The 22,898-nt window shown below is 47.4% G+C and overlaps 1 protein-coding gene across 1 annotated transcript; it reads left to right on the top strand.

Annotated features, from left to right (window-relative positions):
* Nucleotides 1-3,736: 3,736 nt before the first annotated feature.
* LOC125516157 (nuclear transcription factor Y subunit B-like) lies at nucleotides 3,737-12,708 on the top strand (the record flags this gene model as incomplete). Its single annotated transcript, XM_048681639.1, has 3 exons — nucleotides 3,737-3,939; nucleotides 4,044-4,164; nucleotides 12,688-12,708. Coding segments are annotated over exons 1-3 (345 nt in total), but the record flags the coding sequence as incomplete, so codon positions are not given.
* Between the last annotated feature and the right edge of the window lie 10,190 nt (nucleotides 12,709-22,898).

Here is a 22,898-nt window from a genome sequence, read left to right as displayed (position 1 = left end):
AAATAACCATCCTCCACAAAATTTCAGCTCACTCCATTCATTATTTTGAGCCCAGCTTCAACATTCATATTTTTGTCCAGCGTGGTACTTTGCAAAGCAAGTACAACCTAGGATCCTCCTTTTGAGCTAAAAATTTGTGAAGACATTCTCCTTAGTAGATGATCATCCTCAGCCAAAACTCACGCCCATTGGCCATGTGCATTTCCCGTACCGCTAATCAAACACTTGGCTGCTAATTTATGTTTGAGCATCGATCGGTCTCCTCGTGAGAATCTTATGTTGTAATTTTCTTCCTAGCACCAACCTGGGGAGTGCCTAACCCACTAGACATGCCTAGGCCGCCCAGAACACATGGCAACATTACGGTCACACGGTGACCATGCGACGGGCATGCGAGTTTACGCGCTCTAGAGTTGGGGCCCTCGGCCACCGCCCAAACCTCGACGTATCACCACCAAACCATGTATTTATGATTAAATAGGTCCTTATGTAACTAGAAATGATTTTTGGAAAAAATAAATAGCAAACTATGAGGCAGCTGCAGTTCAAATTTGACCCGCTTCCAGCTGAATCGGCGGAAATTTGTCTTTTTCACGAGAGGTGGATCAAAACTTTTTACACCCAACCATTTTTCAATTGTGCATTAAATATGGCCTGGTATTTTAAAAATGATTTGGTCCAATTTTGCAACAATTATTTGGTAGTTCCTTCACAAAAAAACCTCCTTTCGGGCACTCGAAAAATGGAAAATGGTTTTTTCGTCCAACGAAAATGAAAACTTCCTTAGACAACATTGTTTGTCATTCCAATATGCACTCTTGTGCACAATATGAGATCATTTGAACAAACTATGCCATGAATGTGGCCATAAGATGGATCATTTGGCTTGAAAGCCATTGATCTCCACACGTGATAGCTCGTTTCTGAGAACACTTTTTTATAATAATTGCCGTATTACAAGTTTGTTATTTTTCCTAGGAACTTGGCCACATATAATGACACAATGCGAAGGTTTCCCAATTTTTTGATTTTTTTTGAATTTTTTATGCCCGTTTCAAAATGCGGTCAAAACGGCGGGAATGACCGTTCCTAGCTAGTGGTTGAATCTTGGAATTTTGTTGGTGTTTCTCTGATTAAAAAGATACTTATGTACCTAGAAATGATTTTTGAAAAAAATAAATAGCAAACTATGAGGCAGCTGTAGTTCAAATTTGACCCGCTTCCAGCTGAATCGACGGAAAATTATCTTTTTCACGAGAGGTGGATCAAAAATTTTTACACCCAACCATTTTGTCAATTGTGCATTAAATATGGCCTAGTATTTTATAAAAATGATTTGGTCCAATTTTGCAACAATTATTTGGTAGTTCCTTCACAAAAAAACCTCCTTTCGGGCACTCGAAAAATGGAAAATGGTTTTTTCGTCCAACGAAAATGAAAACTTCCTTAGACAACATTGTTTGTCATTCCAATATGCACTCTTGTGCACAATATGAGATCATTTGAACAAACTATGCCATGAATGTGGCCATAAGATTGATCATTTGGCTTGAAAGCCATTGATCTCCACACGTGATAGCTCGTTTCTGGGAACACTTTTTTATAATAATTGCCGTATTACAAGTTTGTTATTTTTCCTAGGAACTTGGCCACATATAATGACACAATGCGAAGGTTTCCCAATTTTTTGATTTTTTTGATTTTTTTATGCCCGTTTCAAAATGCGGTCAAAACGGCGGGCTTGACCGTTCCTAGCTAGTGGTTGAATATTGGATTTTTTTTGGTGTTTCTCTGATTAAATAGATACTTATGTACCTAGAAATGATTTTTGGAAAAAATAAATAGTAAACTATGAGGCAGCCATAGTTCAAATTTGACCCGCTTCCAACTGAATCAGCGGGAATTTGTCTTTTTCACGAGAGGTGGATAATTTTTTTTGAAACCCAACCATTTGGTCAATTGTGCATTAAATATGGCCTAGTATTTTAGAAAATTGATTTGGTCAAATTTTGCAACAAATATATGGTAGGTCCTTCACAAAATAAACTCATTTCAGGCACTCGAAAAATGGAACACGAATTTTCCGTGCAAAGAAAATAAAAACTCCCTTAGGCAACATTGTTTGCCATTCCAATATGCACCCTTGTGCACAGTGTGAGATCATTTGAACAAACTATTCCATGAATGTGGCCATAAGATTGATCATCTGGCTTGAAAGGCATTGATCTCCACACATGATGGCTCGTTTCTGAGAACACTTTTTAAAAAGAATTGCCGTATTTCAAGTTTATTATTTTTCCTGGTAACTTGGCCACATATAATGACACAATGCGAAGGTTTTGCAATTTTTTGATTTTTTTTGAATTTTTTATGCCTGTTTCAAAATGCGATCAAAACGACGGGCATGGCCGTTCCTAGCTAGTGGTTGAATCTTGGAAATTTTTTCGTATTTCTCTGATTAAATAGATACTTTTGTACCTAAAAAATTATTTTTAGGAAAAATAAATAGCAAACTATGAGGCAGCTACAGTTCAAATTTGACCCACTTTCAGCAGAATCGGCAGAAATTTGTCTTTTTCACGAGAGGTGGATCATAATTTTTGACACCCAACCATTTGGTCAATTGTGCATTAAATATGTCCTAGTATTTTAGAAAAATAACTTGGTCCAATTTTGCAACAAATATATTATAGGTCCTTCACAAAAAAACTCAGTTTGGACACTCGAAAAATGATTAAAAATAGGTAGAAAGATCAGAAATGCATACAAATTGGTGCTCATCCATAAAATGTGGTCTAACTTGAGTGAAAATTTGTATAATGCCCTTTTGCAAAATATTTTTGATAGTTGCTTCACAAAATAGCTCTATCTTTAGTACTTGGAAATTATTTTAAATCACAGATTCTCGAACCAATCAGAACACTTCTCACGGATCACCCCACTCTACATGATCTGAACCGTCCACACTAGGCGAATCCAACGTCTCTCGCTCACCTCTCAGCAGGCCAACCCAAACCCTAACTCCACTCCTCTCCCCTCTCTCCCCCGATTCAGATCCACTCGCAGCCGCCACCTACCTCCCGCCCCCGATTCAGATCCCGCCGCCCACGCCCACTCTGCTGCCTGTGCCGTCCCTGATGCCTCACTCGCCGCGCTCGTCCCGCCCTAACTCCCCTCCCACTCCAGCCGCCGCTGCCCCCTTCTCCCTCCCACCCACGCCCCGCACCCACGCCCCCAACCCCACCCCCTTCTCCTTCCCTCAGATCTTGATCTGCTGCGGCCCCCAACCCCACCCCCACTGCCACCATCGACGACCCTCACCATAGACGAGGTCGAGGCCGACCCAAGATCGAGCCCATGCCCAGAGCCGCCCCCAAGATTCGCAGGCAACCCCATGCCAATCAGGACCTCGATCTGGATCGAGCAGGCACTCTCCATCGATGGGGCTTGGGCAGGCGAGCCAACCGCAGTGGATTCGGCCCTCAGCTCCTCTGGTGGCCAGAAAGGCGCCGCGGAGGCTCGCGGAGCACGGGGACGTCGCTCGCTGCCCTCACCGCACATCCATTCCCCTCCACCACCTTCCCTCCCTCCCTCTACACGCCCGTCTATATAAGGTACACCTCCCTCTCCCCTCACCTCTCTCCCCGCGCTTCCGGAAGTCGGGGTCTAGGGTTTGGTGCGCCAGTGCGCTGATGGATCTGGCGGGGTTGCTGGTGTGCTGCAGGAGGGCGGCCGGATGTCGGACACGCCAGCGAGCCCGCCGGACGGCGACAGCGGCGGGTTCGGCGGCGTCAGGGAGCAGGACAGGTTCCTGCCCATCTCCAACATCAGCAGCATCATGAAGAAGGCCATCCTGGCCAACGGCAAGATCGCCAAGGACGCCAAGGAGATCGTGCGGGAGTGCATCTCGGAGTTCATTGCTTCATCGCCAGCGAGTGAGTGCCTCTGTTGACCGCTGCCGCTCTGTTTTGCCTGCCCGAATCAAGTGTGGTCTGGTGCTGACCTGTCGCCGTTTTGTCTTGTCTGTATTGTAGGGCGAGCAGCAAGTGCCAGAGGGAGAAGTGCAAGACCATCAACATCGACGACCTGCTCTGGGCGATGGCCATGCTAGGCTTTCAGGAGTACATTGAGCCCCTCAAGGTTTATCTGCAGAATTACAGAGAGGTGCATGCCCATTTAGCCATGTGGGACTTTTTTATCTGAACTAATTGGGGATGGATTAGTGCTTTGAGAGTTAGGTAGGTCCATGATAGTTTAATATGTTGCTGCTGTACCCTGAAAAGCTCTATTTGGCACTTTTGTTAGTCCTAGTTGGCAAATTTAAACACTCATGTTCAGCTTGGTGACTGATGAGACCCCACACTGCCTGGCACCAATCATCTTATTGTCCTTAGAACAAGTGTTGATTTATCCCTCCAATTACTACTGTCATTGAGATCTTCAATTGTTTACTATTAATTCAGATAACTGAATGATTTGAAGCACTAAGAATTGTCTCCGGAGTCCAACTATTAAAATGAAGTCTTTTATTCAACTGGGACATGCATGCGTACATGTGCTTGGAAGATATATTCTGAATGTCCAGCTCAAAGCGTGATGGGGCTTTTTCTGTCTTGTGCAGGTTGCTGACTTTGGTCTGGCCAAGATCCAGCACGAAGACGACACAGCCATGTGTCTACGCTGGCGATGGGGACTTTCGGGTACGAAGTCGGGTAGATCTGCCGAGTCGAGATGCGATTGATGATAAAAACTCATGCAACAGAGATATCATAACATTTCCATTTTGTTACATGTTTATATTTATTCAAATTTAGCTGTTTACATGGCCGAGCGGTCCAGAGATGTTTCCTTCATGCAGCAGTTTAAGTTGCTTCCAATTAAATCTGCTGTGAATGTGTTATATATAATTGAATCTGAACAAAATTTATTCCTTCAATCCTATTCATGTTTGCTCGGTGCAGATTAATTGATTGTCTCAATGTTGCCAAAGCTAGCATGTTATCATGCCAATGTATTAAAATTAAGGGATATGAAATAACCCCCCTCATGGAAATACAATCGAATTCACCTTAGCATGGAAATACATCAAATTTGGATGAAAGGCAACATAAATGGCTTGTTGATCCTATTCAAATTGTACCATGAACTTATTCTGCATGTATTCAACTAGATCAAGTTCAAGTACATTAGTTCGTCATATCTGTTATTAATACACTGTCCAAGTCATGAATTTCCTGAACTGGTGCCTGTATATATTTGGGTGCTTGTCAATTAGAAAATGTCTTCATCTAGCCTTGTCTCATCATTAAATTTGTGATACATATTTGCTGAACAATTTTCTTCTCCTATGTTATTCAAGGAAATCTATATGATTTCTATTCTTGACATAAAAAGATGAGCTAACCTCTAGGTATATACAGATGCCACCTACAAGTGAATGCTGAGATACCATGTTTGTACTACGTGCCAGTGTAGCTATACTGATACAAATACTACTTATGTACTTATGGAGTAGTAAATAACCTGTCATGTAATGTATACTAATTGGTGGATTGTATAGGGCAGCTCCTTGTCATGGGCGGCGCTGTTGTCGGCAGGGCCGTTTCTTCTTTGAATTACCACGCACGCGCGTCTTGTTTGTTGCTAATCAACTAGTGATTTGGGTGATTTTGGGTTGCTGTTAGTTTTGCTTCTGCAATTTAATGCTGTCAATGCTCTTTCCCGTTTGGTGGATCAACTAATTGCTTACAAATCCAGCAGGCATGAATGCTTACTTTTACAGATTTGTTTGACTGACTTCCTCAAATCTAGCTCGTGTCTATTTGTTGGATGTGGATCAAGTCTCCCTATGTCGATGAGTTCTAGATTCCAGTTCACCATGTTTCGCTTATGAATGAATGCGCTAGAAGTAGAACATAATCTGTTGCATTGGTGGTTACTTTATACATTTTCTGATTGGTCAATCAGCTAGTTAGCTACAGTTTACCTTGATCAGCGAATGTCGATGGTCAAATAATTTACGTCCATTCTCCAGATCATAACATGTGGTTCTTGGATAGGTCCCTTTTTGAACCCTTTTTTATCTAAATCCCATGAAGAAGTAAGTGAGCCTAGTTTTTTTAACATGCTTGCTGTCTTATTAAATCAGGGGGAAATTATTGCCTGGATAGGTGCTTTCTTTTGTGAAGTTAGTGGATGTTGATCAAGCCCCCCTTTCCGCTGTATGAAACGTTTCTCCTGTTGTACTTCATAAAAAGCTTTCTGCTGATGGCAGGAAGAAGAAGGCTGTTCACAAGAAGATGGCAGGAAGAAGCAGGCTGATTCGATCCGATCCTCAAGGTAGCCCTTCCCTTCCCTTTCTCTCTTCGATTCGATCCGATCTATGCACAAAGTTCACTAGTTTGGATGCATCATAGAACTTGTGGTGGTGGTGTTTAGATTGCAGCAAGCAAAAATACAAGTGTTGAGCTTGTTAAGTGTTTTGTTACGGTGAAATCTGAACCATTTATTGAATAGTAGGATGGCTGACTTTCTATGATTATCTCTTGTTGCTATGTTTGTCTTTTCCATATCCAAATCATGTCTATGAATTGGTGTGCTTGAAAACCAAGGAATGCTTCTATTCCTTGTCGGTGTTCTTTTTATTCTAGTATAAGATGAACCAGCTCGTTATTTGTTTGGTGGTTGGTTTGCATACATGTTCTTTTCCTGCAGAAATATGTTGTGGTTCCTTGCAAAGTAAATATGCTGTCAGATTTACTTTTATTTTGTTCCTAATCATTTTGTTCTATAACGTGCAGATGTTGGCCTTTCATGTTTCTTCACGAGCATCAGGACAAAGTTGGAAGAAGCATAGTTCTAGCTCATTGGAGCTAGTTCTGGGAGTAATGAAGCCCTTTAGGCTGATCCTATTTGTATGTGTGTTATATGATGTAGACTCTACACTTGTAGACTCATGTGGTAGACTCATGTGGTAGACCCTACACTTGTAGGGCTCATGTGATAATCATGTGGTAAACTGTACACTTGTAGAGCTGTTATCCAATTGTAAACTTGATGATGATCACATTGTACGTATGTTATATGATATAGCAGATTGCTTCTTGCTGTTACTTGAAGTATTGTGTTAGTTTTCTGTATTGGTATATTGAAATTTGAAGAACATGACCTTGATAGCAGGGTCCGTGAACCAAAACGCCACATTTGGGACCTATTTACCAGAATTTGACAATTGGGGTGCGTAAAAAAAAGAAAAACAAAGGCTATAGCCCATAAATAAAAAGGCTATAATGTTGGGCCTGGCCCATGTAGCTGACCAAAATTAATAGGGAGAAATAATATAAAAGGCCGAATTGTTGGGCTAGGCCCATGTAGAAAACTGAATTGGACCGGGCTGAATCTTGTGCCACATCAGCTTGCCACGCTGGATGCCTACGTGGACTGGGGAGGTTGCTAGTGACCAAAACAGAACAATAGGCTTATTTTGGTCATAAACGTTTGTGACCATTCCAGAAGAAAGGTCGCTATAGTTAGTTTACGACGCCCAGCTTTTGACCTTATGTTTTTGGTCACAAAAAGGTCATAAATGGAAATTTGTGACCATTCAGTGACCAATAGTGGTGGTCATAAGTTGACATATTTCTTGTAGTGTAAGCACATGCAAGACATACATCAAGTGTTCTCAAATCCTTAAAGACTCAATCCAATAAGATATCTTCAAAGGGAAAACTCAATTCATCACAAGAGAGTAGAGGGGGAGAAACATCATAAGATCCAACTATAATACCAAAGCTCGCGATATATCAAGATCGTGCCACCTCAAGAACACGAGAGAGAGAGAGATCAAACACATAGCTACTGTTACATACCCTCAGCCCCGAGGGAGAACTACTCCCTCCTCATCATGGAGAGCACCGAGATGATGAAGGTGGCCACCGGAGAGGGATTCCCCCCTCCGGCAGGGTGCCGAAACGGGTCTAGACTGGTTTTCGGTGGATACGGAGGCTTCTGGCGGCGGAACTCCCGATCTAGGTTTCTTTCTAGAAGTTTTGGGTTATATAAGAGGTGTTGGAGTCAGGAACAAAGAAGGGGGGTCTCCGGGCTGTCCACGAGACAGGGGGCGCGCCCAAGGGGTGGCCCGGAGGCCCCCCTGCCTTGTTCCCGACTCCAACACCTCTTATATAACACGGGCGCGCCCCCCACCCTCGTGGGCAGCCTGAGACTCTTTTGGCCCAGTTCTTTTACTTCCTGGCCTTCTTCTGGTCCAAAAATAAGCTCCATCAAGTTTCAGGTCAATTGGACTCCGTTTGGCTTTCCTTTTCCGCGGTACTCAAAAACAACGAAAAAACAAAAACCGGCACTCGGCTCTAGGTTAATAGGTTAGTCCCAAAAATCATATTAAATAGCATATAAATGCATATAAAACATCCTAGATGGATAATATAATAGCATGGAATAATAAAAAATTATAGATACGTTGGAGACGTATCAGGTACCTTCGTGGAGACCGTCAAAGGGTGGCAACAGCAGTGGTTCTACGTTACAAACCCTCGCGATGCCACTTGGGCCGCGGCTCCTGAATTCCAGTCCGGCACCCCGATGCGGCTCACCTCCTGGCTAGAGAAGGGTTTGGACTGGTCTTTGTCGGACGAGCTGACAATGCTTCAGATGCGCATCAGACTCATGGTGGACAAGAACGTCAAGCTTGTCAATGTGATCCAAGTGATGCTCGTTCGCTGGATCCTGCCGTGCCAAAGCCGGACTTGCCACTTGTGGGAGTTCGATCCGGCCAAGCACCAGACCTTGCAACAGTTCTTCGACACTATGCACGAAGACATCTGGAAGGTGCTCTTCTAGGCCAACGAGACGTGGCTGGCGACGACCGAGGACCGCGGACACGACCTGGCCCATCCCGCTAGTGCGGTAAGTTTTTCGTATTTCAAGGTGTATCCTTTACTTGCATACTCAAGGAAGATGTCTAAGCTTCCCAATTTGTTTTTTCAGGGCTGGACAAAGAAGGCAGAGCGGATTCGGTGTCCGGCTCCGCCCCGAAGAACCAGCTATCCCGCTTCTGACGAAGATTCCGGTTCCAGTGCCCTATCAAGCGCCGGAGAAGAAGGCCAAGAAGAAGGCCAAGGGGACCAGGGGTGGTCTCCGCCATAAGGGCACTTCGGATGTGACGTCCGAAGACGCCGAAACCCACTCCCCTCCCGCCACCAACACCGAGGAAGAGGAGGAAAGCAATTCTCCCCCTGAGGGGGAAGGAAGAAAAGGGCAGCCTCCATGCATCTGGAGGCAGAGGCATCCAAGAAGGGGAAGGCCTCTGCGGCAGACAACCCCACGTGGGAGATTGATAGCAGCTCCGAGTGGCGCCCCAGGGATAAGCCCCTGGCCGAATCGTAAGTACTCGAAGACGCACACAAATACCTAGCCTCTTTACTTCATAATTTTAACATGTTAAATCATGCACTTGAAGTCCGGCTTGTTCCGACCTCAAGCAATCCTCATCTTCGGGAAATTCGCTAGATCCGAAAGTGATGGATAGCGGGTCCCTTCCGGCTGCCTCCTCTCCCAAGGCTACGAAGGACGCTAAAGTGCTGTCCTGACGGACCCTCCCGGCCCACGGGGAGGAACATGAGGCCATCACGGTGGCGCCAGAGGATGATACCTCGGCCGCCGGACACATGGGGGAGCAGATCCCCATGGAGACTGGCGATGGAGGCCATATCCAATTTGGCCCCCAGCCAAATATGATCCCGAGACCTATACGGCTCCAGAATCCGGCAAGCTTCGAAGGAGGCGCACCAATTCCACCGGTGGCCTCTGTCCATCTAGAGGCACCAGATACTCCATTGGAAGCGCTGCGAAGTGCTTCCATTGTTGAGGAACACCGTACCCTCATGGGTACGGTGGTTGAGAGGATTCAGTCCGCCAAGAGCGGACTGACCGAAGCCTGCACAAGCCTTCTAACAAGCTTTGAGGTAAGCGACGCAATTATGTAAAAAGAATGTCATAGTACAGATAGTAGCCCCTGAGACATTGTCCGGTGTTTGAAAAGAAAAGCCGGACAGAGGATCAACTAATTTTCACAGGAGACTAACCATACATGTCTATGTGAATAAGCAGGCGTCTTTGCTGGCTGCGACCTCTCATGCTGCGGAGGTATCCGGACTGAAGCAGAGTCTGGAGCGGACCGAGGAAGAGCTCGGCCGCGTGAAAAAACAGCTGGAGGATCATCAAGGTATGCAATGACCTTTTGTAGATCCAGAAGGGATGAATGATTTGTGCTGACCATAGTGCCATGATATTTGTTAGGAGCGGCGACCGAGGTGGAGGCCCTCAAGAAGGCGCTGGCTGAAGCCCAAGAGAGAGCGACAAAGGAACAAGCCGCTCTTGAGAAAGACGAGGCCAGGGTTGCTGAGGTCCAGCAGGAGCTCCAAGACACTGTGCAGAAATACGAGTCCTTGGAGCGCAATATTGCGGATCAAGAGTCCGAACTTGCCAAGGCCCGCCAGAGCGCACACGATGCCCAGATTGAAGCCCAGGGCGCCCTCCAGGAAATCCATGAGGCTAGAAAAATCGCGGTGGGTAAGGCCTTTATTATGCAGAGCAAGTATGTGAAGAGAAGATTTCTCTTACTGACCCAGATTTGGAGTTCTCCAGGAGCGTTTGCGGATCTGCCGCACAGCATTGTCGACACTACGGAGTTCTTCCGACTCGAAGAGGGGAGCTTGATGGAGAAGCTGTTTTGGTCGCAATACCTTGCACCAGAACATCCGGTGCCCTTTAGCGATCAGCTAAAACAGCTAGTGGAACTGCATAGGGTGGCCGAACTAGCCATGAAGGATTTAATAATCCAGCTATGGCCTGCCGAAGTCATACCCAATAGCTACTTCGGGCTCGTGAAGCGGCTGGTTAATGCATGCCCCCGGCTTGACGTCATCAAGCGGCCGATCTGCATCGAAGGTGCGCGGATGGACTTTGCCCGTGTGAAGATATAGTGGGCGAAGATGGACGCCGTCAAACTCGCGACCGAGGGACTGCCCGCTGGCAAGGAGCACCGCACGCTGGAGCGGTATTTTGATGATGTCCTCAAGGGATCCCGCATTGTAGAGGGCCGGTGTTCAAAAGACATTATCTTTGAATGAGTACCTTCATGTTATCCCGCCCTGTATGATGAAAACAAGACTGATATGTAATATAATGCTTGCTGTTTATTTTGGGATTTTACCTCCTGTGCGGCCATTTATTTAAATCTGAGAGTTGGTCAGTCGTCGGCTTTAGCCCCCACGGAGGTAGTACGGGGGTGTTCGGGTTGAAACCTAAATACTCTTGATCCAAATTTTTGGTCCTTAAAGGAGGTGTTTAGCGCAGCGAATCAGGCAACCAGACTATGTGGCTTTATCACCCTCACTTAGCCATAGGAGTTTGACAATAGAAATGTAGGCGCAACCCCTAGTATTGGTTAGTACGGACTAGGGTGCTGTAGACACCTGATCGGGTGAAGGCCGATCCGTCGCATAATGCGGAAAAAATCGCAAGAGATTTTAACCTCCGAAGTGCTGACCGGCTCACGCCACATCATGACAGTCAGTTTTCGGCTTTCTCTACTAAGGCGCTCATCCGGAAAAACCAAGACACAATCACAGTAGTTCTCCCTTTACTACCCTAGCCGATAGAGCAAAACGTAAGGTAGTAAGCACAGGAGCCGGGCAACCCAACTATTTACCAAAGACATGATTCGGAGCCGATGCATATAATGCTAAATTCGGGGGCCAAACTATACTATAGAAGTGTTCGGACTTGGTGCCGTAGTATGGGGCGCGATAAAGCCCCTGGCGAACTACAGCGTACCAAAGTGTATGGATGCAATCGATAAGAATAGCGAAATAAAATGAAGTAGTAAGATAGTGCCACATAAGTTGGGCCGCAAACTGTTTCCATTATGGTTTTGATTAGTACGTCAAAGCGTATTTGTACAAATAGTGCGATAAGCAATAGTGGCTATTTAACATGCCAAGACCAAGGGGGAGCTGTGTACGGGTCTTGAAAGCAGGTAGAATGATCGTTAAGAAGAACATCTAGAGATTCCCCCACACATCTGTGCTACTTGCCACCCTGGTGTATCTGTCCTTCGAAAGGACCGATTATCAGGCCGCCGAGAGGGTCTGTGGAAAAGAAACCTGAACAGGATAAAAAAGAAAAGTAAGAGTATGTGTGTCCAGGGAAGGTCGAGCCGTATTGTGGACCACAGTCTGGTTATGCCTCTGTCTCTGCCCATGGTATTTTTAGTGCGTAGTTATGTACGCGCGGTACATATGCCGCTACTTGGTCGAGACTGAGATGGAGGCCGAATTGCTAGTCAAGCTCCTGACGAGCTAGACTGTCCTGCTGCAGAGTAGTCCGGACTCGTTTGATAGTGTCCGGGAGCATGGCCGCCGAATTAAGGTTCTGCTTGTTAAGGCTGCTCTGTACTTCTGCTACCAGGTCGCGGTGTGCTCCTCAGTATGGAGGGAGCGCTTCGTGTTTCAATTGACTGTTATGACACCGCATGGTCCGGGCATCTTGATCTTGAGATAAGCATAGTGTGGCACCGCATTGAATCACGCAAATGTAGTTTGTCCGAGCAGCACGTGATAGCCACTGCGGAAGGGGACGATATCGAAGATCAAGTCCTCGCTTCGGAAGTTGTCCGGAGATCCGAAGATGACTTCTAGTGTGATTGAACCCGTGCAGCGGGCCTCTACACCTAGTATAACTCCTTTGAAGGTAGTTTTGGTGAGCTTGATCCTTGATGGATCGATGCCCATTTTACGCACTGTATCCTGATAGAGCAGGTTGAGGCTGCTGCCACCGTCCATGAGGACTCGCGTGAGGTGGAATCCATCGATAATTGGGTCGAGGACCAGTGCGGCTGAACCGCCATGACGGATACTGGTCGAATGGTCTCTGTGATCGAAAGTGATCGGGTAGGACGACCATGGGTTGAATTTTGGGGCGACTGGCTCTATCGCATAGACGTCCCTGAGCGCACGTTTGCGCTCCCTCTTAGGGATATGGGTAATGTATATCATGTTCACCGTTTTAACCTGGGGGGGACTTCTTCTGTCCCCCCGTGTTCGGTGGACGGGGTTCCTCGTCGTTATTCTCGCTTTGTGACCCCTTCTCCTTGTCTTCGGCGTTTAAATAGCTGGCCTGTTTGAAAACCCAACAACTCCGGTGGGTATGATTGGCTGGTTTATCAGGGGTGCCGTGGATCTGACAGGGATGTTCGAGTATGCGGTCCAGACTGGAAGGGCCCGAATTGTTCCTTTTATATGGCTTCTTCCACTGACTGGACTTAGAGCCACTGAAACCGGTGTTGACCGCCGTGTCATAGGTGTTGTTATTATTGTTTCGATGCTTGTGTCTGTTGCGTCGGGGCTTGCCATTGCTATTTTTGGCTTTAGAGGTGTCAGGTTCGCTTGCATTGTTATTGCTACGGGCTAGCTAGCTGTCTACGCCCGCGCAAAAGCGGGTCATGAGTGCCATGAGGGCTACCATGGACTTCAGATTTTCTTGTCCGAGGTGTCGGGCGAGCCATTCATCGCGGATGCTATGCTTAAAGGCCGCTAGGGCTTCAGCATCCGGGCAGTCGATGATCTGGTTCTTTTTAGTTAAGAACCTGGTTCAGAATTTCCTAGCTGACTCTCCGGGCTGTTGAACTATGTGACTTAAGTCATCGGCATCCGGAGGTCTGACGTATGTGCCTTGGAAGTTGTCACGGAAGGTGTCTTCTAGGTCTTCCCAGCTGCCAATAGAGTTTCCAGGCACGCTGTTCAACCAGTGCCGGGCCGGTCCCTTGAGTTTTAGGGGGAGGTATTTGATGGCATGAAGATCATCACCGCGGGCCATATGAATGTGGAGAATAAAGTCTTCAATCCATACCGCGGGATCTGCTGTTCCATCATATGATTCAATATTCATGGGTTTGAACCCTTCTGGGAATTCATGTTCCATTACTTCATCGGTGAAGCAGAGGGGGTGTGCAGTGCCTCTATATCAGGCCAGACCGCGACGTAGTTCAGATGGAGTCCGTTCGCGGTTTTCGGCCCAGACGTGATTGTGCTTGTCATGTTCGGCTTAACGACCATCGTCGCGCGTCGGGGCACACCCCCGCGATCCGTAGATCGATCTGGCCGGACCTGATTTATTCTTTAGGTCCTGCCACAGGTCGTATGTGTACCTCCGAGCTGTTGTGTCTCTGCCTTTATGGCGAGGTAGGACGGGCTGGTGTTCGACTTGAGTTGCTACTTTGTCCCGGCCACGTGGTGGTCGATCAGCCGCATTACACGCTGATGGTACGGGCTCCCATGCCTCATCATCGAATTGAGGTAGCAATTTGCGCTTCGGGTAACTTTTGGTTTGGCGCTCCAGGCTGTATTCCTCGGCTGCCAGGACATCAGTCCATCTGTTGTTCAGCAGATCTTGATCAGCTTGAAGCTGCTGCTACTTCTTTTTCAGGCTCCTTGCACTGGCTATTAGCCGGCGCTTAAAGTGCTCCTGCTCAAGAGGTTCCTCAGGCACGATAAAATCCTTGTTGCCGAGGCTCACCTCATCCTCGGAGAGCGGAAGATAGTTATTGTCCTCTGTGTCTTCGTTTATGGCATGTTCATCAGGGCTAACTTGCCCATGCTCCCGATCGTCTTGTTTAGAGTTTTGCTCGACGGGGTTTTCTTGGTCTTCGGCATTATCTGGAGTATTGTTGTCGCTCGTGCCGGTATTGCTATCTTTGCTGCAGCGTGATTTAGAGCGGTGCCGTCGGTGCATTGGTTGTATCTCGGGAGGTTTATCCTGTACTGGATTTTTCTCATTATCACTGTCACCCTCCTTGGGTGTATCCACCATGTACACGTCATAGAAAGAGGTGGCTGTCCAGCGTCCGGTAAACTGCGAGTTTTGGGCCTCCTCTTCTCCGGCATCGGCGTCCATATCATCGATATTTTCGGAGTCATAATCGAGCATGTTTGTTAAGTCCTCGACAGTGGCTATAAAGTGGGTGGTGGGTGGGATGTAAAATTCCCTGCTCTCAGCCCCTAGTCCGGGCTTGGCGTAGTTCAGACGTTGCTCCTATGTAATCATGAGGGATCGCATCAAGTCCAGAGCCTTGCTTAAAGGCAAGGTTTGTTGAGGGAGAAAAGAATCTGTAGAGTATGGTGGGAAGGGAATTCCTCGGCCGAGCTCACACAATGCTGACTCTGAGAGTTTGGAGCCATCGTCCGGGGAAGAGTCCAGCTTTGTGATGGTTGTCGGCAACACTGCCTCCTCCGGCTTTCCAGTGCTAGGCCTAGTGGCCACCGATAGTCCGGCGAGCTCAGGGAGCCCATCTTCGGACCTGGCGATATGCTCCGGATCTAGGGCCAGAGCGGAGGTTGGGGTCGTGAATTCTTGGAAGATCAAGTCTCCTCGGATATCAGCGACATAATCCAAGTTTCCAACACTAATCTGGTGACCTGGGGCATAGCTGTCGATCTGTTCTAGATGGCCAAGCGAGTTGGCCCGCAGTGCGAAGCCGCCGAATACGAAGATCTGGCCGGGGAGAAAAACATCCCCTAGGGCCGCATCATTGTAGATGATGGATGGATCCATCGAACCTTCTGAAGGCTACACCGTGGAACTCTTAATGAAAGCACTAATGTCGGTGTCAAAACCGGCGGATCTCGGGCAGGGGGTCCTGAACTATGCATGTAAGGTCGATTGTAACAGGAGGGAGGGGACACAATGTTTTACCCAGGTTCGGGCCCTCTTGATGGAGGTAATACCCTACGTCCTGCTTGATTGATATTGATGAGTATGAGGATTACAAGAGTTGATCTACCACGAGATCGTAATGGCTAAAACCCTAGAAGCCTAGCCTGTAAGATTATGATCGCCTCTACGGACTAAACCCTTCGGTTTATATAGACACCGGAGGGGCTAGGGTTGTACAAAGTCGGTTATAGAGAAATGAATCTTCATATCCGAATGCCAGGCTTGCCATCCATGCCAAGGTGAGTCCCATCCGGACACGGGATAGAGTCTTCTGTCTTGTATCAGTCCGGCCTATGTCCAACAGGTCGGACGCTCGAGGACCCCTTAATCTAGGACTCCCTCAGTGGTCATACCTTCATGAGGTTCCATTGGTGTGCTCTCGGCCACCTCGACACGAAGAAGATTTTTCGGCCACAGGATCAACCACTTTTTGCATTGGCCAAGCTGCGTGGGGGTCTCGTCATCCTCTCCATCGATTTGTATCGGACGAGGGAAGCCCTCGTAGCCCGCTTTCACACTTGCCACAGAGACCCTTAAGGCATTATCAGGCATCTGCCAGTGGTGGAACAATCGATCCTTGGGCTTCACTATAGTACCCTTCCCCACATCCACCAAGCCGCCCTTCATGTGGTAAAGGAGGGTGCACGAAGTGGAGTTGGCCTACAAAGACAGACACGTGCGGCGTTAGAGATCCAGAAAGAACGGCAACTGAATATTAGTTAATTAGTTGAGTTGATGAGGGTGCGACGCGTATTTACCGTGAGGGCATCGAGCTCAGCCAATGTCGACGGCCCTACATTCAAGCCAGAGACGGATCTAGGGCTGCTATGAGAGCTGGGTGCAGGAGCAGGTGTGGGTGCGGTTGCCATACTAGGTACGGGTATGGGTGCGGTGTTCATTGAGTTGCTCCCGATGAAGCTGGGCATGGTAAAATCAGTTGGTGGCGTGTTTGGATTTTGTTGCACCCAGTTGACCACAATTGGAATCAAGCTTGTAAAGGTAGCCACCATATCATTTCTACAGGCAGCTACCGCTTCCCGGATTACCTCAACTTTGGTCTCAGCTTTTGTTTTCTCCATCACCCGTGCCACCTTCTCGTTGATAGTCACTTGACTGAGCTTCTTTCTCCGTCTTTTAGCCTCGGGGTCCTTGTTATAATAGTACTTCCACGTGGCGCCGTCCCCGACGCCATGCACATGTCCATATTGTGGCCGCTGGTCCATCGGGTGTCCCATCATTATGTTCATGGCCCGGTTGAAAGGAGTGTCCCACTTGTACTTCACCGACGACTGAGTCGACTGAGTCGACGAGTCGCTTTCGGCCGCAAGCTTGTGTTGCTCTCTCTGCAAAATTGAGCGTGAATCATTTACGAATGCGACTAGAATGTAGTAGGCTTCCTTGACCAGAAGCTAATATGTAAGGTGGTAAAAGGATAATTACCAGTAATCTCATGAATTTCCTAGTCGGCTCGTCGGTGAAAAATAATAATATTTTTTGGGGGTCCCATGAAAATCGGGCCCTGATGAAGTCGTGCTCCTGCTGGTCGGTGAACTCAGCCAATGGGTTTGGGATCCCATGACGTTCACATTTTGCGTCCTCCTTAGCCGACACGGTCCTCTTTCCCGTGTAACCACGACTTCCAAGGCGGTGGTTCCCCATGTTCTTTTCCTGCAGCTGCTTGCCTCTCTCCGACCTGGCCTTGGCAGCTTCTTCATTGCAAGTCTCCTTGAACTTTTCAAAGTCCTCTATCGTAATTTTTGGATTGTCTGCAACAATCTCAGCGTAGGTTTCATGGTCTACTTTAATCGCCTTTTTCACCCTAGTTTTCCAAGCGCTCAATGCGTTTTTGAACTTCCCTAGGGCTTTGTTGTTGACTTTTTGCATGGAATCATCATCCCATGGGTTGACATCGTCATTCCGACTGGGGAACAGGAATCTTGCGTGCAACCTAGTTAGGAGCAGCTTCTTCAAATGTTCATTCTTCCGTATTTTCGTGGTGTTGATGTTAGCGGTATCCCGTAGGATGCATGCTAGCTGGTTACCGTAACACGCTACCACTTCCCGCGGCTCTATTGGCTCGAACTCGCCAGGGTGCACCGCCGTGACCACCAGTCTTCCGGTGCCGAGCTCATTTCGGTGTCGTGCCCTCTTTTCCTTCTTTCCTTCACTGGCTTGGGAGGTCCCACCTTCCGTGTTGTAGTTAGCAACATCATCTGCGCCAGTCTCAGTGCCGGTGTCGTTGGTGGCATCAGTGTCGGCGCCTGCGCCACCACCGTCATCATCCGTCATGACAAGGGGGTCCTGACACCCAGCTTGCTGTCTCTCCTGATCCGCCAGAAAGTCGAGGTAGGCCTGTGCTCGACCTAATTGGGACTGAGAACCTTCGTCCTCATCGGTGTCGGTCATGTTTCCTAGGGTTCAATGTCGTAGTCGTTTAATTATCGAGCTTTATATAATAAAGTGAATAATGACAAAAAAGTGACCTTTGTTTTGCCTGATGTCATTTCATTCCCACCGCGACAAATCTTGAGCACTCGATATGTCCAACTTTCTAGCACAAGTCATGCCAAAATTCATGGAAAATTTCAGCATGACCTTTGCTAGAAAGTGCACATATAGAGCGCCTGAAATTTACCGGAATGGAAATGAATCAACATTTCGGGCAAAACATAGGTCACTCGCAATCAGATGCTCACTATCATTCTATAGTATCAAAACATTTCTGGCAAACAACCAAAGTCCAGCACAACTACAATAGCACAACAATATAGGATGCTCACTATAGCAGCACAACAACCACATGCACATGTACTATCATCTAGCATCTACATGGACAGAGCTCTATATAGTGTGGGTTTTGGGATGCTCACTATCTGCCTGTCGAGGATGCGGGTGTGGTGTCGATGATCTTCGAGCAACGTCGTCGAGCGGCACGTCGGTTATCTACATGTGCATCAAGCATTCACAAGATCAATTATTGTAGACACACAAGATAAATTGTGGACCTACAATCTGCCTAATAAAATGCTAATTTCATTTTATTTACTCTATCAACAAACTAAACACTCATTTTCATTTACTCTAGCAACAAAATCCAAATGGATAGCAACAATATGAATCATGAACCAATCTGTCGTTGCATTTCATTTTAACAACAAGCATTTGAACACTCTAACAATAGGCATTTTAACAACAATATGAACACTCTAACAACAGACATTTGAACACTCTAACAACAGACATTTTAACACTCTAACAACATGCATTTTAACATGCATTTCAGAGAGCAAAGAGACCAAATTTGGTCAGCAAGCATTTGGACACCGCATGAATCAACATTTGGACAACAAGCATTTGAACAAAACAAACATATGAAGAGGGAGGGAATTGGCACACCTCGGGGTTGGGATCGGGTCCGGGTCGCCGGGGTAGAGGGGATGCGTCCTTCTCCTCCTCGTCGATCTGCAAAGAGAGACCAAATTTGGTCAGAGAGAGACAGAGACCTGCCAGCGGAGAGAAGATGGCACCGACCTATGGAGGGGACTACTCGAGGGAGGGGCGGCACAGGGGGTGGGGCCGGCCGGGGTGCACCTAGGGCAAGGGGCACCACGGGGGGAGGGAGTGTTGGGGTGGCCAATGGCCGGCCTTGGGGTCGGGTGCGGCGTGCGTCGATGGCGGTGTGGGCGGGTGCGGCGTCGACGGTGGCCAGTGGCTGACGTCGGTGTCGGGTGCGGTATCGGTGGCCGGTGGCGTGGGAGCTCAGAGAAAGGGGATCGAGCGAGAGTGAGAGAAACAAAAGAGATAAGTGTTGCTCGATCGTGCTGTGTAGGCAAGTTAGCTATAGCGTGGTGTGTCAAAACACGCTATAGCTAAGTTAGCTATAGCGCGGGGCAGCAAAACGCGCTATAGCTAACTTAGCTATAGCGCTGCCCAGCACAAACAACGCTACTGCTAACTTTTTCTTTCCTTTTTCTTTTTCTTTTTCTTTTTCCTTTTCTTTTTCTTTCATTTCATTTTCCACAACTTATTAGTTCCTTTTTCTTTCATTGCATTTTGCAAAACTTCCTTTGTTTTTCTTTTTCTTTTATTTTTTCTTTCATTTGCACTTTCCTTTTTCTTCTCTTTTATTTGCATTTGTACAAGTTTGTATAGTACTGTTGGGGAATGTAGCAGAATTTTAAAATTTTCTACGCATCACCAAGATTAATCTATGGAGTCATCTAGCAACGAGGGAGAGGGGAGTGCATCTACATACCCTTGTAGATCGCACGCGGAATCGTTCAAGAGAACGGGGTTGATGGAGTCGTACTCGTCGTGATCCAAATCACCGTTGACCTAGCGCCGAATGGACGACACCTCGCGTTTAACACACGTACGGTTGGGAAGACGTCTCCTCCAACTTGATCTAGCAAGGGGGAAGGAGAGGTTGATGAAGATCCAGCAGCACGACAGCGTGGTGGTGGAAGCAGCAGTGATCTCGGCAGGGCTTCGCCAAGCTCAAGGAGAGGGAGGAGTGTCACGGGAGGGAGAGGGAGGCGCCAGTGGCTAGGGTGCGGATGCCCTCCCTCTCCCCCACTATATATAGGGTCCCTAGGGGGGGCGCCGGCCCTAGGAGATCCAATCTCCAAGGGGAGCGGCGGCCAATGGGGTGGCTTGCCCCCCAAGCCAAGTGGGGCGCCCCCACCCCTAGGGTTTCCAACCCTAGGCGCAGGGGGAGGCCCAAGGGGGGCGCACCAGCCCACTAGGGGCTGGTTCCCCTCCCACTTCATCCCATGGGGCCCTCCAGGATAGGTGACCCCACCCGGTGGACCCCCTGGACTCTTCCGGTGGTCCCGGTACAATACCGATTACCCCCGAAACTTTCCCGATGGCCGAAACTTGACTTCCTATATATAAATATTCACCTCCGGACCATTCCGGAACTCCTCGTGGCGTCCGGGATCTCATCCGGGACTCCGAACAACTTTCTGGTTACCGTATACTAATATCTCAACAACCCTAGCGTCACCGAACCTTAAGTGTGTAGACCCTACGGGTTCGGGAGACACGCAGACATGACCGAGACGACTCTCTGGTCAATAACCAACAGCGGGATCTGGATATCCATGTTGGCTCCCACATGCTCCTCGATGATCTCATCAGATGAACCACGATGTCAAGGATTCAATCAATCCGTATACAATTCCCTTTGTCAATCAGTACGTTACTTGCCCGAGACTCGATCATCGGTATCCCAATACCTCGTTCAATCTCGTTGCCGGCAAGTCACTTTACTCGTGCTGTAATGCATGATCCCGTGATCAACCACTTGGTCACATTGAGCTCATTATGATGATGCATTACCGAGTGGTCCCAGAGATACCTCTCCGTCATACGGAGTGACAAATCCCAATCTCGATTCGTGCCAACCCAACAGACACTTTCGGAGATACCTGTAGTGTACCTTTATAGTCACCCAGTTACGTTGTGACGTTTGGCACACCCAAAGCACTCCTACGGTATCCGGGAGTTGCACAATCTCATGGTCTAAGGAAATGATACTTGACATTTGGAAAAGCTATAGCAAATGAACTACACGATCTTTGAGCTATGCTTAGGATTGGGTCTTGTCCATCACATCATTCTCCTAATGATGTGATCCCGTTATCAATGACATCCAATGTCCATAGTCAGGAAACCATGACTATCTTTTGATCAACGAGCTAGTCAACTAGAGGCTCACTAGGGACGTGTTGTGGTCTATGTATTCACACATGTATCACGATTTCCGGATAACACAATTATAGCATGAACAATAGACAGTTATCATGAACAAAGAAATATAATAATAACCATTTTATTGTTGCCTCCAGGGCATATTTTCAACAGTCTCCCACTTGCACTAGAGTCAATAGTCTAGTTACATTGTGATGAATCGAACACCCATGCAGTTCTGGTGTTGATCATGTTTTGCTCTAGGGAGAGGTTTAGTCAACGGATCTGCCACATTCTGGTCCGTATGTACTTTACAAATATCTATGTCTCCATTTTGAACACTTTCACGAATGGAGTTGAAGCGACGCTTGATATGCCTGGTCTTCCTGTGAAACCTGGGCTCCTTGGCAAGGGCAATAGCTCCAGTGTTGTCATAGAAGAGAGTCATCGGGCCCGACGCATTGGGTATGACTCCTAGGTCGGTAATGAACTCCTTCACCCAGATTGCCTCTTGTGCTGCCTCCGAGGCTGCCATGTACTCCGCTTCACATGTAGATCCCGCCACAACGCTTGGCTTGCAACTGCACCAGCTTACTGCCCCACCATTCAAAATATACACGTATCCGGTTTGTGACTTAGAGTCATCCAGATCTGTGTCGAAGCTAGCATCGACGTAACCCTTTACGACGAGCTCTTCGTCACCTCCATAAACGAGAAACATATCCTTAGTCCTCTTCAGGTACTTCAGGATATTCTTGACTGCTGTCCAGTGTTCCATGCCGGGATTACTTTGGTACCTTCCTACCAAACTTACGGCAAGGTTTACATCAGGTCTGGTACACAGCATAGCATACATGATAGACCCTATGGCCGAGGCATAGGGGATGACACTCATCTTTTCTATATCTTCTGCCGTGGTCGGGCATTGAGCCGTGCTCAATCTCGTACCTTGCAATACAGGCAAGAACCCCTTCTTTGACTGATCCATTTTGAACTTCTTCAATATCTTGTCAAGGTACGTACTCTGTGAAAGACCAATGAGGCGTCTCGATCTATCTCTATAGATCTTGATGCCTAATATATAAGCAGCTTCTCCAAGATCCTTCATTGAAAAACACTTGTTCAAGTAGGCCTTTATGCTTTCCAAGAATTCTATATCATTTCCCATCAACAGTATGTCATCCACATACAATATGAGAAATGCTACAGAGCTCCCACTCACTTTCTTGTAAATGCAGGCTTCTCCATAAGTCTGCGTAAACCCAAATGCTTTGATCATCTCATCAAAACGAATGTTCCAACTCCGAGATGCTTGCACCAGCCCATAAATTGAGCGTTGGAGCTTGCACACCTTGTCAGCATTCTTAGGGTCGACAAAACCTTCCGGCTGCATCATATACAATTCTTCCTTAAGG

This window comes from Triticum urartu, chromosome 6 (genome assembly GCF_003073215.2).
Source record: "Triticum urartu cultivar G1812 chromosome 6, Tu2.1, whole genome shotgun sequence".
Classification (NCBI taxonomy): domain Eukaryota; kingdom Viridiplantae; phylum Streptophyta; class Magnoliopsida; order Poales; family Poaceae; genus Triticum; species Triticum urartu.
Note: the sequence above shows the minus strand (reverse complement) of the source record. Positions and strands in the feature narration are given on the sequence as shown.